The sequence below is a fragment of the Alligator sinensis genome, unplaced genomic scaffold, assembly GCF_000455745.1.
Source record: "Alligator sinensis unplaced genomic scaffold, ASM45574v1 scaffold273_1, whole genome shotgun sequence".
NCBI classification, from domain to species: domain Eukaryota; kingdom Metazoa; phylum Chordata; order Crocodylia; family Alligatoridae; genus Alligator; species Alligator sinensis.
The window spans coordinates 460,527-478,409 of record NW_005841943.1 but is presented as its reverse complement, the minus strand read 5'-3'; the positions used below and the strand labels follow the sequence as shown (position 1 = coordinate 478,409).

The 17,883-nt window shown below is 38.9% G+C and overlaps 1 protein-coding gene and 1 long non-coding RNA gene across 5 annotated transcripts in view; one reads left to right on the top strand and one right to left on the bottom strand.

Annotated features, from left to right (window-relative positions):
• The window catches only part of PLEKHF2 (pleckstrin homology and FYVE domain containing 2), a 34,067-nt gene extending 25,005 nt beyond the window's left edge, over nt 1-9,062 (top strand). For 2 of the 4 annotated variants that reach the window (XM_025199403.1, XM_025199401.1), the window contains exon 2: nt 6,744-9,062. In XM_025199403.1, the coding sequence (XP_025055188.1) occupies nt 6,758-7,510 (753 nt within the window). In that variant the 5' untranslated portion in view covers nt 6,744-6,757 and the 3' untranslated portion in view covers nt 7,511-9,062. Of the gene's footprint in view, nt 1-5,858; nt 6,076-6,112; nt 6,266-6,743 lie in introns of those variants that run through there. The other 2 variants (XM_025199402.1, XM_025199400.1) reach the window with 2 other exon arrangements.
• The window catches only part of LOC112549652, a 26,649-nt gene continuing 17,691 nt past the window's right edge, over nt 8,926-17,883 (bottom strand). The window contains exon 2 of the long non-coding RNA XR_003093161.1: nt 8,926-11,968. This is a non-coding gene — a long non-coding RNA (uncharacterized LOC112549652). The remainder of the gene's footprint in view (nt 11,969-17,883) is intronic.

The window sequence follows — 17,883 nt, the reverse complement described above, 5'->3', positions numbered from 1 at the left end:
AGACTTACCGGTAGGACGCTGCTCTCCAAGCTGCCGGGCTGCATTCCTGGCCACGTGCGTGATGCAGCTGCATGCATGAATGCAGCATTTATCAGGGACATTATCAGCCACATAGGCCAATAAAAGCCGATTGCCAATAACATCAATTTTCCCTTTATCGGTGCCAATATGATGTGGCTTGATGTATCAGTTAACCTCTATTATATGAGAAGACAAAAAAGGTTTATAGCTGACCTGGCTAATCTGTTGCCATTGGGGACTCAACATTTTAGACTACAATGAATGCTTGATACCATTTTTATGTAGTTGTCAAAGGAAATGATTCTTTGAGCCATTCTCTGCATTTTTTAAACTGAAGTGTGCTAATCTTCTTGTCTCTTTTGGGAGTAGTTGGCATTGCATAAGACTTGCTTTTTATCTCTTCAGGCTTCATCCGCAAGAGTGTAAGATTTGCCTTGTTGGGGCAGATCTGCGTCCTTTCTAATTCAGTGTCTGGTTTGTGACATTGGCCAGTACCAGATGCTTTGGAGAAAGTTTTATAGGAATTTTTGTAGTAAACAGATGCTGGGAAATCTGTAACCCGTATTAAGGTTTATCAAATCTCATGTTAACATATTCCTTTTGAAACTTTAATAATTATTATCTCTAGATGTTTTTTATATCCAGTTATTTATTCCACTACCTGCAGTTTAGGGAGCCTCACTGAACTCGAGGCATGCTTCTGATAACCTTTGGGGATTAAGTGGCATCCAGTTTGCAAAACTGGTTTGCATCGTAAAGTGCTTACCTCCTTGTAGTTGGGGGTGTGGGATCAGCCAGGCAGGTACAAGCCTGAACTTGCACTTGTCTGCTCTTCTCCTCTCAGCTCGTATCATATCAGCTTCAAAGGGTCAGTCCTACTGTACCATGGTTGAGAATCACTGATGTATCCAAACATTTAATCTGATTAAGGTCAGTTACAGTGTTCCCCACAGTTGTATTGTAATTAGGTGGGAAAGAATTTCATAGATGTTAGGACTGGAAGGGACCTCGAAGATCATCAAGTCGAGCCCCCTGCCCCGCGGGCAGGAAGTCAATTTCCTTTTATCAGTTCTGAATTTCCTTAATTTCTGCTTTTAATTCAACTTGTCCCTCATTCAGTTTTTCTGTGCCATTCATTATTGTACTTTTTACGTTACATCTACTCTTGGTGTCTTTTATAAACTAAACATTTCTGGTCTTATCACTCCATCTTTGCAAGCTTTTTGCTAGGACTTTTCATGTTCTTGTTTTCCTTGACTGAACCACCTTTATTTCTGTAATACTGTTTTTGAATCTGTATTTGCACTACCTTGTGAATGGATGTATAACATTGATGGATTCCTATTTACCTTTCCATTCGTTACTTTTTTTTTTTTTTTAACCACCATTGCGCACTGAGCAGAGGTTTTCATTGAGTTGTATCCAGTAATGCCTAAGTTTCTCTGTCTCTCTCCTTTTTTGAGCTAATGATTTTTCCTCCTTCAAGTGTGCATTGCTTTATGTTCCTCAGCTCTGAATTTTAATTTTATTCTTGTATCAATTCTGAGAAATGTTTTGGAGCGGCTCCTTAGGCTCCTGTTGCTGTCACCCCAGAGAGGGAGTAGAGAGAGCCTTCCAGCCTCAATGCCTGCTTGCTTCTCTGCAAGAAGGACAGGATAAGAACTTGATTTGGTTCCACCCAGGTATTGAGGAATACATAGCATGTGTGGCTTCCTTCCCGCCCAGTGCATTTGGACCAGGTTAAGAAAAGGAGGTAAAGAGAAGTTGAGAATCAGCAGGCAGTGATGACATTGAGGATAGCTGGAATAGCATGCACCATCCACTCCTTCTGATCCCCAGAATTTCTTTTGTACCAAAACCTGCATAGCAGCTAAATATAAAAGTTTTACTCCTATTGTGGATTCCTGCATCCTGGGCAAGGCGTATAGGGGTGAATCGTGCAGTTTTGTCATTTGTCAGTTGTTAACACTAAAGTTTTTCTGTATCTCTTTGCTGTTATCTAAGTCTGGAAGCTGAACTGATTTGACTTAAATCGGTTTAATAAATTAGTAACTTTATAACACATCAGAGTGACCGTACACAGTTAGTTATTTCACATACATTTGTGGCTTTACAGAGAAATTGAAAGCATGTTTAAACATGCTTTCAAAGGCCCATAGTAAATGACAGTGCTTGAATACACTATAGCACTCTGTTTTGTGGCAGGCTGTTCTGTGTAACACCACTGAAGCTAGATTGCTTTTTAAGTTTCTAGTTGTGTCCTTCAGATCATGCCTTGCATGATGCAGTTCTCAGTTTCTGGAAGGCTTCAAAAAACAAGTTTTGTTTCACTCTACTTCTTGTGAAAGTTTGAAGCAGTATCAGCATGAAGATGCATGTAGTCTCAGGGGAGAAAAATCTCTACATCTCTTTGCATCTGGAAAGTTCTGAAGTTTGAAAACTTTTGAAAGGGTTCTTAACATTTGCAGAACTTGGCCATGTGCCACAGGCATATTTCTTCCCTACTAGCATTTTGTAGCAAATGTTTGCTCCATAGGGTTTTTCTGATGTCTCATCCAAGTATCTGCCTTGTACACTGTCGGGCAGTGCAGTGCATAGCAATGCATTGCTACCCATTTTGAATCCCAGTATTGATTCCATGCTATGGTAAAGTATTTGCTATGGTTTATAAAGAAGTCAGCATCTCTTGGATGAAAGGTAAAATATAAATGACCTTTAATAAATGTATATCTAGTTTTAGTTTTAATTCATAAATACTGATAACAAATAGAAAGGCTCCTATGTTTAAGAAGTGTAAGAAGGATTGCTGTATTAGCTTTGTTAATTTAAGTTTTAACTAGGTACGAAATGTATCATTTAGGTTTTTTTACTAAACTGGCTTAATTAACTACTGAAACAACTCCGGGGTTGTTTCAATTTGAGGGGGTGGAGGGAGTAGAGAGCAGATCTGGGTGGAGGGGAGTGGAAAGGTAAATGTAGTTGACTATTAAGAGCATATACACTTTTTGTTCTAGATTTCTGCCTTCACAGAAAAGGGCAGTGCCATTAGTTGCTTTTATTGAGGGGTTGGTGGGAGTAGTAGGTGAATGTATGGCAATTTTTTAAATAAATTTGAAGTCCAGAAGAGTCGCTTGTGATCTAGTTCTTTTCCTGTTTAACAGGGAGTAGAACTTCATTCATAATTCCTGTCCTGAATCTGGGAGCTAGTGGTTTAATACAAGCTGTAGATGCAGTCTCTAGAGTCCATGTTATGGAAGCCCCTAAATCTTGGGTTTAAAATGATCCTAGATCTTAAATAGTTGAGCTTGGTTGGAATGGTTTTCTCTTTGATTCTCCTAGGGTACTATTCTTTAACCTTAAGAAGAAAAAACAAGTCTTTCACCCCTCCTCCCCAAAGGTTGCAGAACAAGGAGTAATTTTTGCATGTGAGCTTAAAGTTTATGTATCAGATCTTCGGGAGTCATTGAAGCCATTTAGAATTGCTATATTTTCTATGAATTGATTAAAATATGGGGCCAAGAATGTGTTTAAAAAAAAAAAAAAAAATCAGGTATGAAAATCAAAAGTACTGCAGATTGCAGACTAATTTCTTAATTCTTATCAGCAGTTTCTCTTCTATAAATGTTCATAGCTGTTTTTTGTGCCCCATGGGTTGTATGCTTCAACCAGTCCATAGGATTACTGAACATTTTTTTTTACCAAATCTGGGACTGACAGTTTTTGCTTTGAAAATGTAATCGTAAATGGCTGCTTGGAGGAACATGCTCCAGCTTTGGTGTTTTGTCATTTACAAGAGCCTGTTTATTACAAATATAGCACAAAGCAAGTGGTTACACAACTACGGAAAAGAAAATTAACCTGTTCTTTGCAATGAGAGTGGGTGATTACATCTCGGAGCCTCAGACAACAGCTAACAAACAGCCTTTGTGGGACCATGCCCCATCTGCTCTGTGGTACTCTCAGGACTTAGGTTGTAGTCGAGGCCATGAACATCCTATTTCTAGGTAAATTATGATTGTCAGCACTGGAGCTTATCGCTTAGTTTGAAACGCTAATTACATTTAAAATTCCTCTTGAGAATTAGTGATGTATGACTGTATGGGTCTAGGATCCCTCAGTTGCATTTTCCTGGGACGTGTGGCTGACATGAATTATTGTAGGTGGAACTCAGTCACAAACAAAGATAAGTGGTATGGCTTTCCACATCTTATTAATTGCATACTTGGGTTCCTTGAATATCAATACAATAATAGTGTTGTATGGATAATTGTGAAAACTGTAAGTATTGACTTGTTTGTTATAATGTCTTGGGCATTTTATTTATGGGGCCATGAAACCTTAGTGATTTTTAATAGTTTCACTGTCCAGGTTTTGAGATTATGTCCAGGAACTAGTTACTACAGTACTTAAACCTCACAAACGGCTCCCTAAGTGACTATGAAAGCCTGCAATGATAAATGTAAACAGATCCAAGAAACCTTTGTTACAGTGAATCTTTTACGCTCCTGCTCTCTCTCTCTGTATACATATATGCATAAATGAATAAGGATTCACTGACAGGTGCGTTTTTGGTTTTTGGGGGGGTGGGGGGGTGGATATACCTATAGATCTACACATAATTTTTTTTCCTTTCTGTTGTTTATCAGTATAGTAGGAAGCCTTGCTCAAGTTAGAACATTGGCCTGCATCAGATATATTAGTTTACTTACTGGTTCAAATGCTAGAAAACACTTATTAAATTGATTTGGTTAAGTTGGTTTTCACTATCAGTGTTAAGTTACTGAATTCAGTTACATAAATCAATCTAAAACTACTTAAGTGTGACACATGGGTTTGCATAGTGTAACAACTTAGAGCAGCATCTAGGGAAGGCCTGAGTGACTGTGACATTGGGAATAGCTCTTCTCTAAGGGTAGTTGCAATAAATTGGAGTATAAACGAGTAGGGAGGTCGTGATGTAGCTGGAGTTGTTTGAGAATGTGATAGCCGAATAAAATCCAGATCATCTTAATTTCAGTCCGGTGCCAAAATGCGATTGTGTCCATTTCTCTCCCCCCCCCCCCCCCCCCGTTGTTATACCAGTTGGAAGAATCTGCTGTCTGATTGAAGATTGGACCAGGAGGTACAAAGCAGGAGGTACAAAGTTGAATGATTCCTACTAATGAGCACCATGGGTGGTAATCTGGTCAACAGCTAATCTTGCAGAGGCTAAGATTTCTGCTACCACATGGTTCTTTGATCCTGTGCCAGGAATTGGGCTCCATCTTTTGTATTGATCTCTAACATACAACAAATCCTTTTGCGCTGCTTTCTCTTGGCCACTTTGAGAATTTGTGGGATGAAGTCTCCATTTTCAGCTTGTTTGGAAGTGGAAATTCTTCTTTCTCTCCGATTTTCAGTACCTGCTTCTGTTCATAGCATTCTCAGTACTGAAACAAGACGATTCCCAAAAGTCCTTAAAGTTCTGAACGACAGATGTAAAACTGACTTAGTTTCAAGTTTTTTATTGTGTACCACCAAGGCTCTGAACAAAAGAGATGTTGAAGAGTTTTCTGCTGAAATATGAGAACACCTGTATTATATTGCCATTTCTGTTTTATATTTGAAATACTTACTGTCTTTGCAACCTTAAAAATCTAGAAACACAGGAGCTTAATGTTTTTTAGAAATTGATAACATAGAGCCCTATTCTTACCAAAGAAAACTTCCCAGTTGCCACTTACAAGTGAGCAAATGGAGTTTTCAGTCTGGAGCTGACTATGAACAATACAACTTAGCAATGCTATGCCTAGTTCAAGGTAATATATACAGTCATATACTATAAATAGGACAGTGCTAGCTATACTAATGATGAAGAGGTTTTGCTGAATTTATTGTCTTTTTGCTAGTATGTCCTGTATTAATGCTAATAGGATTAACTCTTTATTTCCATGTTGATCCAAATATGCCAGGATGTAAACCCTGGAGCTTGAGAAGGATGGCACATGTTCTTGGAGTTGCTATCCAGAAAATAGATGCAGCACAGCTACTACATCTGCATATTCTGCACCATCAGTGTGTACTAATTCTTATGTGGAAAGGATGGATATCTTTAAGCAGTGTTTATTAAAATGGGGTATTTATCCCTTGGAGGCAGAAGGAATTGCAGTGAATTTCTAGAACATAAGAAGAGAGGGGAAAAAGGGAAGGCAGAAGAAGGGAAAGGGAAAATATATGGAGAAAAATGAACAACAACAACTCAATGGTATTTCTTGTTGGAGGGGTTTGGTAGTGTGGTTTCAGTGATCAACTTTATTTTTTATTATTTATAATACTGAATTATACATGTACATAGCAGCATATCAAACTTATTTTAATATAGGGCATGTAACTTGGAAAATCTTGAGATCACTGGTCAAGGAACATGGATGGTAATTTAGTCTCTTGACCTGTCCATCGGATGATTTAACAACAGGGGCACTATTAGCATTGTTCATGGTGGAGATTTGTAATGTAGTTGCATGTCCAGTGGGAACTAAGTGGACCCTTGTCTTTTCAACTATGCCACCAGAGTCATCAGTAGTTGAAAACTGAGCTCTTAGTGATCTTGGCTGCATTTGAAACAAACTGTTTTCCACTGCTATTCTCCTGAACAATTTAAAGTAATTTTATGTTGTTTAGTTGTTTGTAAAATATGATTTTATCTGACTCATATATATTTTTTTTTTATTGTATTATCTTAGGGTACTTATAAAAGATGGTTGATCGCTTGGCAAACAGTGAAGCAAATACCAGACGAATAAGCATAGTAGAAAATTGTTTTGGAGCAGCTGGTCAACCTTTGACTATTCCTGGTCGTGTTCTGATTGGAGAAGGTGTGTTAACAAAGCTGTGCAGGAAAAAACCCAAAGCAAGACAGTTTTTCTTATTCAATGATATTCTTGTGTATGGAAACATTGTCATCCAGAAGAAAAAATACAACAAACAACACATAATACCATTGGAAAATGTCACTATTGATTCTATCCAAGATGAGGGGGACCTACGCAATGGGTGGCTTATCAAGACACCAACTAAGTCTTTTGCTGTTTATGCTGCCACTGCAACAGAGAAGTCTGAATGGATGAACCACATCAATAAGTGTGTGTCTGATTTGCTTTCCAAAAGTGGAAAGACTCCCAGTAACGAACATGCAGCTGTTTGGGTACCTGACTCAGAGGCCACTGTGTGTATGCGTTGTCAGAAAGCAAAATTTACACCTGTAAACCGTCGTCATCACTGTCGCAAATGTGGTTTTGTTGTTTGTGGGCCATGTTCTGAAAAGAGGTTTCTTCTCCCAAGCCAGTCCTCCAAGCCTGTACGAATTTGCGACTTCTGCTATGATCTTCTTTCTAGTGGGGAGATGACTACTTGTCATCCCACTAGATCAGACTCCTACAGCCAGTCACCTAAATCCCCTTTAAATGATGTATCTGATGATGACGACGACGATGATGACAGCAGTGATTAAGGACCAAAAAAGCTTTTCCATTGTGTTACAATTGGTGTTTTAAACCATAAAGAGCTGCTTTTCAGGAAACCTATAGTCGGAGTTCTCTCAAAATTCTGTTCTAGCCATAAAATTTGCCTGAGTATCTTCAACTACAGTGTGCCTCCAATACATGAATTTTCTAGACAATGTTTTTCACTATTCTGCAGGGATAGACTGTTGCAAATGTATCAGATTTTTTCCATCTTATACTTGAGTTATGTCTAGATTAGACTTTTGTGGAAGTTTGGAAAATTAAGCATATCTTTTATTTAACAACATGCATCCTTATTTTGATAGTGATACCTTATTTCTGTGTGGTTGGGATTTTTTTGGAAGGTGGGATTAAAATGTGCATGAAACAGTGATAAATCTTTTGGTAAATTCCAGCAAATGATTAAGTTTTTCTAACCATGCTTGGGTAATGATGAATTGACTGAACATATTGAGACATAACTGTCTACTTGAATTTGGAAATCTTTTGGTTTTTTGTTTATGATGACTTTGTATACCAAGCAGTGCCTTGTAACAATTGTGCTGATTCAGGAAGAAACAAACCTGCTGCATGCTGTCTGAATTTGCATGACAGTTATCTGAAATAATTATTGGTGCTATTAAAAACAATTGCTGTGTGCTTAAAATAGGATATTGAAAAGAGCACAAAGGTGGACATGGCAGTGGATGACTGAGATCTGAATTGCAGTCTGATTTTTCTTTTTGCAGGGAGACCCCAAGCTCTCATGCAAATTAATGGGATTTCATTCACGCTCATCACATCGCAGGGTTGGGATCTGGATTGTAAATTCAGCATGTTCTTCACAGGGATATTTGGATTTTTTTAAAGAGTCTTTTGAAGAGCTGTATTTTAAGAGGTATCAAGTAATAGTTGGTAAATGTGTAGCTTAATTTGGATTATGAAGGTGGTGTAGCATATTTCCTTGGAAAGTTACAGTTTTGAAATTGCTTCCCAAACACAACACTAACTTTTTTTTATTGCTAGCCAGTGGCATTTTTTTAGATAAAGCTTAGAATTTTATTTTTTAAATAAGCCACTGTAGATTTCCAGCCAACAATCTGCAGAGACCCTAGCAAAAATGTCCCTCCTTTATACACAGCTGACCTCGAGATAAGTGGAATGCAAATTAGTTCATTTTAAATGGTATACCCAGGACCATGAACACTGTAACTAAGTTATAAAATGGTCAGTGCAGAAAATGTCTCTAACAGTATTCACTTTACTTTTTAATAAGTCCTTACCCTGTTCCTATATATATGTAAAAGTTTAGCTTTTTGAAGATCTGTAAAACTCAAACATATGTTGACATTTCTATATTTTTATAATAGTAGTAATCAATTCTGATGTGGAAAAAACCCTCTGAAGTTGTATGGAGATATAATATCAACTGATTTTATAAAAACATGATTGTTGAATTTGTATGTAGATCTTTGTTTATAAAGTGACAATTTCTGCACTGTTTGCCTTGACTGGCAATAATTGGGTTAAGTATTTATTGAATAAACAATCCATGCCGCATATTGCACTAGTCTCCCAATCTGTACATTGTAACAATATAAGAGTTATTTTAAAGAAATTAAAGCTATTTAGATTTATAATCTTCACTTCAGTGCCCAATTATCTGAATGCAATTAATATGAGACGTACTACATGAACAGTCTGTATACATTACTTCAAGTGAAAATTGTTACAATAGGTTTAGATTGGAGTAAGAGAATACTGTCTTTTGTTTTCAACTGAAAAATAACCTCTTTAAAAAGTGCTAAAGAATAAAGTTGACATTCTTTGAACTATTTTTAAACAGGGAATACACTTTCTGGATTAGAGTGTAAGGGCCAGGAGAAATCTTCAGAATTACTAGAAAAGCAATAAACAGTTGTATGTACTCAAAAGGATAGCTAGAATATATTGTATTCTTATTCCTTGGCAGGAAGCTGACATAGAATTGAGGAAAAATTGACTGTTCAGAGACAGCATTTTCAAGCAACAAATCTTAGCTTTGTAATTTTAGTACTTGTAAAACTATTTTTATTTCTAAAATGGAGACTGTATTTACATTTTTGGGAAAAAAATCATTCAGATTCCCTTGTGTATATCTGTACTAATGATTAAGTTTAGCTTCCTTTTTTCTTAAGCTGTCGCATACACAATTAATACTTACTTGTCTTGCTTCAGAATTCCATCCTTTTGTGTACTTTTACAGTTTGTTTGTATGGTATGCTTAAGTTTTCAGCACTTTTTTTCCTGAGATGAAATCTATAAATTTCTACTTGTATTTCTGTAGTATTGTCTTGCATCTACTCAAAATCCATAGTAACCTGTGAATGAAATTTGCACTGTACTGCACTGATTCCTGAAGCTGTAACCAAACTAACATCTGTGTCTGTGGTTGTACTGGTGGTAGGGAATATCACCGTTTCATCTGAAACTGCTTTTGGGAACATATAAAAGTAGCTGTGGTTTTGGTAATATGCATACCCCATTGTGGTGTTGCTTTAAAGTGTAAAATTAATCTTTTTCTTGTATTTTTCAAATTCTTGAAAGGGCTTGATACATCATTTGTAATCTTGTTTTGTCATGTTTACTAATTTTACTTACAAATATATGGTGTTAGCTCCAAGTCCATGTGTGTTTTACTTTTTTGATCACAGATCTTCAGGATGCATTTGATGCAACAGTGGCTTGAAACCGATAGTGGAGTATCATGAGACAGTAGTCATAATTTTATAAAGATTACAAATATAAGGTAATATCAAATGTTCAGTTTTAGGAGTGGGCAAAGTTAATTAACCTGGTAGGGGAAGCATGCAAATACCAGGTATCAGAATAATCATGCCTGTAGATTCATACATGATCTAATAATCTAATGAGTTTTGTATTAACTACATTCAGCTGATCCAGATATGGATGCACTACAGCAAAAATGAAATCTTGTCAGAATGAAAATGTCAGTATAAGAAGCAAAACTTAAATTCTTGCTTCACCCCCCACGTGAGTCTATGTTACTATATTTCAGTATGAGAAATTTCAGTTATAACTTTAGATTTCACTCAGGGGGTCTCCAGTTATGATCAGTAAAATGAACTTCAACAGCAGATACAACAGTAGCAGATAAATTAAATGTAAAAATGGAACACAACTACCTGCGTCATGCATACTTTTCCTTCTTTCTCTCATCATTCACCTACCAGTACTACATACAGTAAATGTCTTATGTAAAAACCCACATTTGCATCTCTGTGTATCCCATGCCATTGTGGGTTGATTGCAGTGGAGGAAGAGGGTAAAGGTAAGCAATTTTCTTTGAAGGACCAATTACAATGTATAAAATAAATGAATATTGAAATCTATAGAAGAGTGGTATGCTCCAAAATATAACAGTACTATCAGCTCTGGTTACATTAAAAAACCCCCCAAAAAACAAAAAAAAACAGGCATAAAGGAAAGCAAAATCCAGTGTGGCATGTTTAGACCAATCAGGAATGGTGTCTGCACTGGGGATTTTCAAAGATGTGGACAGGGAAGGTAAAAACTTCTCAGCAAGCCTTGTAAGTCAGGGGAAGTTGCAGATAAACAGTGCTAACAATTTTAAAGCTGGTACTGGCATGCTGTATCACTTTCACAAGCATTGTAGCATTACTGCTAAAATGCTTTATGGGAGGTTGGGCCTATAGATACCTCCTCTTTCTAGCAAGTGACTGAACAGCAAAGCATTAAAAAATTACTTACACTGGTTTTATATAATGCAGATGAGGCTGGCCTTTCTATTGTGTGTCAGCATAAAGAATTCTAGCTGGAAGGGTTGATTGCTGTTGGGGCTGTGGGGGGAGGAAGATGTAAAAACAGCAGTTATCATTACCATTGTGCAATGCAAGTGGCACAGGTAAATGGAAGTTATTAATAAACTGACAAATACAAAAGGCCTAGGCACTCTGAAAACATGAACAGTTGCTTTGTAATTGCTGGTCTAACACAATTACATAAGTGACTGTAGAGCTGTTCAAAGATGGGCTTCTCAGTCTTGGCTCCTGGATGAAAGGCAGGAAAAATTGCTTTGTCTATGAATAACTGTTCTGCCCATAACTTTGTCTCCAAAGACATTAGGAAAAAGTGATGGATAGAGTTCTTTTCATCCAACTGTTTGTATCTCTGTGTTGCAGCCACTAGGTAAAGGAATCATTCACGCTACCAAGACAAATTGCAGATCAAGAATGATTTGAGAGTCTTTTATTAAACTTGGAAGTGAACAGATTTCTCACACAAATGTTCTCTGTTACAATGCAAATGGCAGAAGTTGCCTGGAGAAATATGTTAACTGGTTTTATTGCCTGCCTTGATTCTGCAGTTGGTATATCATCACTGGAACCTCAGCAATAAGATGATGAACCTTGGCCAAAACGGAGGTGTGATGGTCCTATTATGCACTAAAAAGGAGATGGAGGTTTTTGAGAGAACTAACACTCAGATTACATCAACATAGGTAATGATACTCAGGCATGAGAGATGTCCAGTGACACTATTAATATTGACAAAATTATAGGTGTGAAAACCCAGAATGGAGAAGAAAAGGAAGGTAGAAGCAGCAAATGATATGGAAGCACCTACATCTTGCTTTTCAACATTCTCTCTGTAGTTAACACCAAGGTACCTCTTACTGCTCTGATGTCCCTGACAACCTCTTTGAGTGCACAAGTGCGCTACAACCTTACTTGCATGTGCATGTACAGATAATAACATGGCTATGTGGAAGATAACCAATTTCATCCACCTGAATAAGTTGCATAGTATTACTATAGCACTGGATTTTGTATTAAAATAATATAGTAAGTAAATTAGGCAATTTGTTTCTGATTTGGTTTCATGTTGGGTTCCTGTGCATTCATTGTGGCCTTCCTTGAGCGTCTGTGGACCATCTTGCACTCCAGGGGCCACGTCCACATGAACATAAATAGTTGGTTTCCTGGAGACAACTAGCAGTGACACCTTGTGCTGCCACTAGTCCCTGGGGAATGCCTATGCCATGTACCCTCTGGCATGTGGCAAGTTACCCCGGGTGGAGTAGAGGAGGTTGGGGCCACTGGGCTGGCCGCAGCAGCCTTATCAGGTGTCCTGGGGGCTTCCTGGGGCTGCAGCAGTGACCATCTTGCTGCTTGGAGCCTGGCCAGTAGCTGAAGCATGGCTCTGGCTGGTCTGGCTCTGGTTTTGAGCAGTGTACATTGCCCCCATGTGCACTGCTCTGCTTTTTTGACCCCTGGATATTCAGAGGTCAACCCTCCCCCCCCCGCTTGCAGTGCAGAGAACACCTGAATGCGTGGTATGTGGCACCGCAGACATATCTATGGCACCAGATACTGCATGCCTGCACTCATCTGGACATGGCCCAGGTGTCTTTTAGAGAGAGCTTTTTGAAACTTCAGTTTTATTTTCAGCAAAGGGTATTAACGCAGGTCTCCACGTCTATACACTTCCTTTGTTGGCTGTACACTTTATCATGAGGGGGATTTTAAATGCAGCTTTCCTTTCAGTGTATTGCAGGTTAGTGAAGGCAAGTTCTAGATGTATTAATCACTTATTTAAAAAAATGCTGATCAGTTTAATTAAATTGACTTCCCCACTTTAACATGGGGCTGCGTTTAGGCTCTTGTGACCTGAGATGCCTGCACATCTATGAGGTATACACATGCATATGAAGATAGCCTGAAGTAACCAACAAGTAAGTTTACTTGTTATGCATCTAGTCATGGCTATCTAAAATTAATTTCATTATGCAAGTGAAACTAATAATGCAGTCAGTATTGGTAAATATTTAGAATGCGAAAGTGCAATTGTTAACTGCTGTTAACTGATAGAAAATAGGAGGATCTTGTTTGTTAATATCAGACATCAAGAGCTAGAAAAAAGTAGAAATTTTATAGTAATGTCTTGCAATTGAAAATCAATGCCTTAGTAAATTGTTGCAGAACACTGGCTGGCATGTGCTATGGCTCTTCCTTTGATGAAATCAGAAATTCTCATTTGTATCCATAGGCTCTCCTTTGCTAGCATCTAATGAAAATTTCTAACTCATATGGTAGGTTGTATTTACAAAATACCAAAACTCTCTGCTTTGTTTCCAAGTGATGCCCTGAATCAGCTACATATCTGTCTGTAAACAATGCTGCATTTTAAATTCTTTCACTTCAAACATAAAGGATGAAGCGGTGAGTGTTGCCACCTAGGAAAGTGATGAACGATGGTAATGAGGAGGAAGAATGATTGTTATCAAGTGGAATCTGGTCTTTTAATAGCCATAAGCTACAAAGTTGTGAATAATGGTAAATATTTTGGAAAACAGGAGCAAAAGCATTCAAGTGAAATAAATTTGGTGGGGGAGGCTGATTCCTGCCAAGTGAAATTTAGTAAGGACAAACACTGCAGGAAGAACTAATTAAATGTTTGAATGTAGAATGAATTAGCATTTTAAAGCTCTAAGGTTTCTCATTTTAATTGGCATTATCATTTCATTTCATTGCAAAAACATGCTGTTTTGGGATAGTTTATATAAAAACAAGGAGGTACTTATCTCTTCAGTTTTATATTTAGATTTCAGCAACTTGCATTCATTTTTAGGTATCATTTTTAAGACAAAAAGGGTGAAGTTAGAAGCTAGAACTTGAGATAACTAAGGAAATTATTTTCTTTAGTCTAAAGACTGAGGGGGACAGACTGTTCTAATTGCTTGCTAAAGAATTCCTGTACGCTGAAATAGAAACATAAGGCAATAGTGTGAACTGTGCTTAGGCATATTTAGATTAAAAAGGAAGGCCAATGTCATTGTTGACGGTCAGACAGTGAAATAAACTGATAAAGAGGAAAAGAAATTTCAGAATCTGGACACACACTGATGTCTGAGGCCCCTGCTAAACATTGCATTACAATTAACCGGTTAATTGTGCAATAAATTTAGACCGGGCAAGCAAATGTGTAAAGTAAATATCATGCTATAAAAATGTCCATTTAGCTATAAAAAGAGCCAACCAGCTACCAAGTTAGTGTTTGAAGTTGGTTTCTACCCAGCTTTAATTTGAACGTGTGGCAAGGTCCTGAAGTAGATTTTTTTTTTTAAGTTACCAGTGCTGTATGAGGACATGTGATGACCTGGAGCATGTGAGTGTGTATGTTCTGCTTGGTAGATGTAAGAATCAGTATCAGTTTAATTTAAGTGTTTTTACTGACTTATAGACTTGCAAATATTGGACAGTAGACGCTCATGTTACACAAACCTGTACAAGGTAACCAGAAATGGAGTCTGTGGCCCAATTATGACCTGTTTTCTTTCACAGTTTATCCCGAGCTATGCTTAGGCTAAGGGACTTATTGACTATGACCAAACTGAGCCAAATGGGAAGGATTTGAATATGGAAAATAGTCACTGAGAAGGGCATCTGTTAGCTTTAAAAAGTGGATTGACTTGGTAAACTTAGAAGAATGTTTGTATATTTTTATTTATTTGATTTATTTGCTGCACTTCTCAACAAAGGCTCAGCATGGCTTACAGTAAGAATACAGAATAACTTAAAAAAGGGTAGTGACAAGAGGACCAGAACAATTTACAAGGGAACGAGAATGTCAAGATAAAAACCAAGACTCCCTGAACAACATCTCACCCCAGTTTTATTTGGGAAATGCCTGCCCAAATAAGAACAGCACTTTTGAAACATGTCTAGGCTTCAGCTCTGGCAAGCCTTGAGAGGGAGGGAATTCCAGAGCCGAGGAGCAAACGGAGGAGAATAACCTCACGTGGGTTTTAGTTAAGCAACTTGGCATCCTGACGGTGCGTGTCCAAGATTGTTCTTGGCTGTGCTTAAGGACTGTGATAGGGCGTAAGGGTGAACACACTCCGTTAAGTACAGAGGGCCCAGACCATTTACAGTCTTATACATCAAAACTAGAACCTGGAATTGTGCCAAGAAAGATATTGGGAGCCAATGCAGACTCTGGTCTTGACAACCCGCTCCTGTCAAAAGGTAGAGGCTACCAGATGGTTTTCAAAGGTAGCCCCATGTAGAGCATATCACAATAGCTTAGCCTTGCAGTTGTGAAAGCATGGATGATGGTGGCCAGATCAGTCTAAAATAAGGATTACAGTCTTCTCACCAGAGAGAAGTCCTTAACATTCATACTGAATTCCCCTCAATAGTTGTTGCCTGTACTTAGAATATCCTTCCTGGGACTGAAAAGATTGGTTTTTATTAATTGTTTTGCCCAAGATATGATGCTGACATTGATATCTATCTGTCCTTTGCTCCTCTCCTTAGCTCCACTAGCATTCTTGAAACTCCTTGTGATTGAGAGAGTTGGCTTTGGGAAAGAGGGATCAGGGTGTTTTTAAGCCTCCCTCAGAGGCACTGGGTGTTGGCTACAGCCAAGCCTTGGGACTTGGACTGGGGTGTGCCAAAATGCTCCTGCTGGGCCCAAAGCCAGAGGTTCCTGGCTCCAGGGTCTTGCCCTCCACTCAGGGTCAGACTATTTGCCGTATTTGAGGTCAGGAAGGAATTTTATCCCATGGACAGATTTGTATGGACTGTGGGGGTTTTTGCCTTCCCCTGCAGGGGGTGGGGGACATGGGCCTCTACCCGGGATTTCTTGAGCATATATTGACAACATTTCATAGAAGCAGGATGTTGGCTGCCATGGTTCCCCTCTTTTACCTGTGGCAGGTCTGTGTTGTGTCAGGGTTGATGGTAGACTTGTGTACAGTTTAGATTATGGTTTGTACGGGATGGTTTGAATAGGGACAATCCTGCCTCAGGCAGGAGGTTGGACTAGATGACCTCTGGAGAGCCCTTCCAGCCCTCCTTCTTCATGACTGAGTCTATGATCAATATGTCCTGGTGTTTACAGTATCCTGCCACTTCCTTTCTGGTGGGATGGTCTTTGACCGCAACTCGGGTTCCTGCAGAACTATGTTGAGAGAGGCTATGCCACTTCCCACCATACTCAGGGCTAATCCATCTATGAACTCACTTTATGCTTTCTTAAACCAGTGCTGTCCAACTTGAGCATGGCTAGGTTCCTTGTAATGCTGGCACATGTCCCCAGGGCTAATCACCGTACAGGCCACACCCTGCCGAGGCAGCCCTCCCCTACCATGCAGGCTGCACCAAGAGCCCCCTGCTCCCTGCTGGCAGCAGGTGGAGCTCTGCTTCTTGCCACACAGGTCGCACACTAACCCCTGGCTCTTTCCCGTCTGCCTGGCAGTGAGACAGGGCTGCCAGGGCCTGCAGGCTAGGTATTTAACTGGTCACAGGCCACCAGCTGAACAACCCTGGCCTGGACCATGAATTCCCCTGGAAGACAAGTTACTTGAATGAGGGCATAATTTCCACTTCCCTGCCAGGTGTAGTTGACACTAGCATCCACTCAGTGTTACAATGAAGGGTGGGGACTGAGCTAAATGTGACATAGCAGTGAGAAAAGATTTTGAAGGACAGCACCAGAGGAAACTGCTGCTCTTAATGAGTGTACTAGCAAGTTTAACTCCCTCCATGTTGGAGCCTAAGCTTTTTGTTTCATATAAACATCTGAAAACACAAGTTCTCTGCAGTTCACTATCAAACTGGTATGAAGGGCAATTAGTTCCTGTGAAAATGGAGCCTGAGGACTTGAAAACAATATAACTGGATCTGCAGGGAGGGTGGTTATATGATAGTATTACCATTGAGATGGCACTCCTTCTGCCCTTAAGGTTTATATATAATGTGTCACTTTGAGTCCAAGAATCTCAAAGGTCAGGAAGAAAATGCTTTAGTTCCTGTAACGGTTTGAAAAATTGTAGTTAAACTGTACATGGTGTGAAAGAGTATGGGAGGGCAGGGTCATGGAAAGGTGCCCCATTTCTAAGAGCTTTGGTCTAATAAAATATATCACATTTACCCAAAGAACCTTGTTGCCTTTTCTCAGTAGGATATTTTTCATGTCATTCCTTTGGGGAAAACAGTTACCCATTTCTAGCTAGGATGCTTGCATCCTGAAGGTCATAATAAGCAGAATGTAAAAAGCCATAGAGATGTCTACTGTCCATTCTAATGACATGAAATGCCATTAAGGAAAATTAAAAATATGTTTTTTAGGTATCTTACATGGTACTTCTCATCCAGGATGATCCTAAAGAGCACGGAAATTGCTTTGCTCATCCCCACTATGCAGCTACCTTTGTGGAGCAGGAAAAAGAGACCTAGTGAATGTAGGCTTTGAGTTGAAGGCACCAGATCTCAAAAAGCCTACTGTGGAACAGTAGGCAGTGACAAAACTGTGTCCAGCTGAAATAAATGGGGATGTAGATTTGGTAAGGATGTCA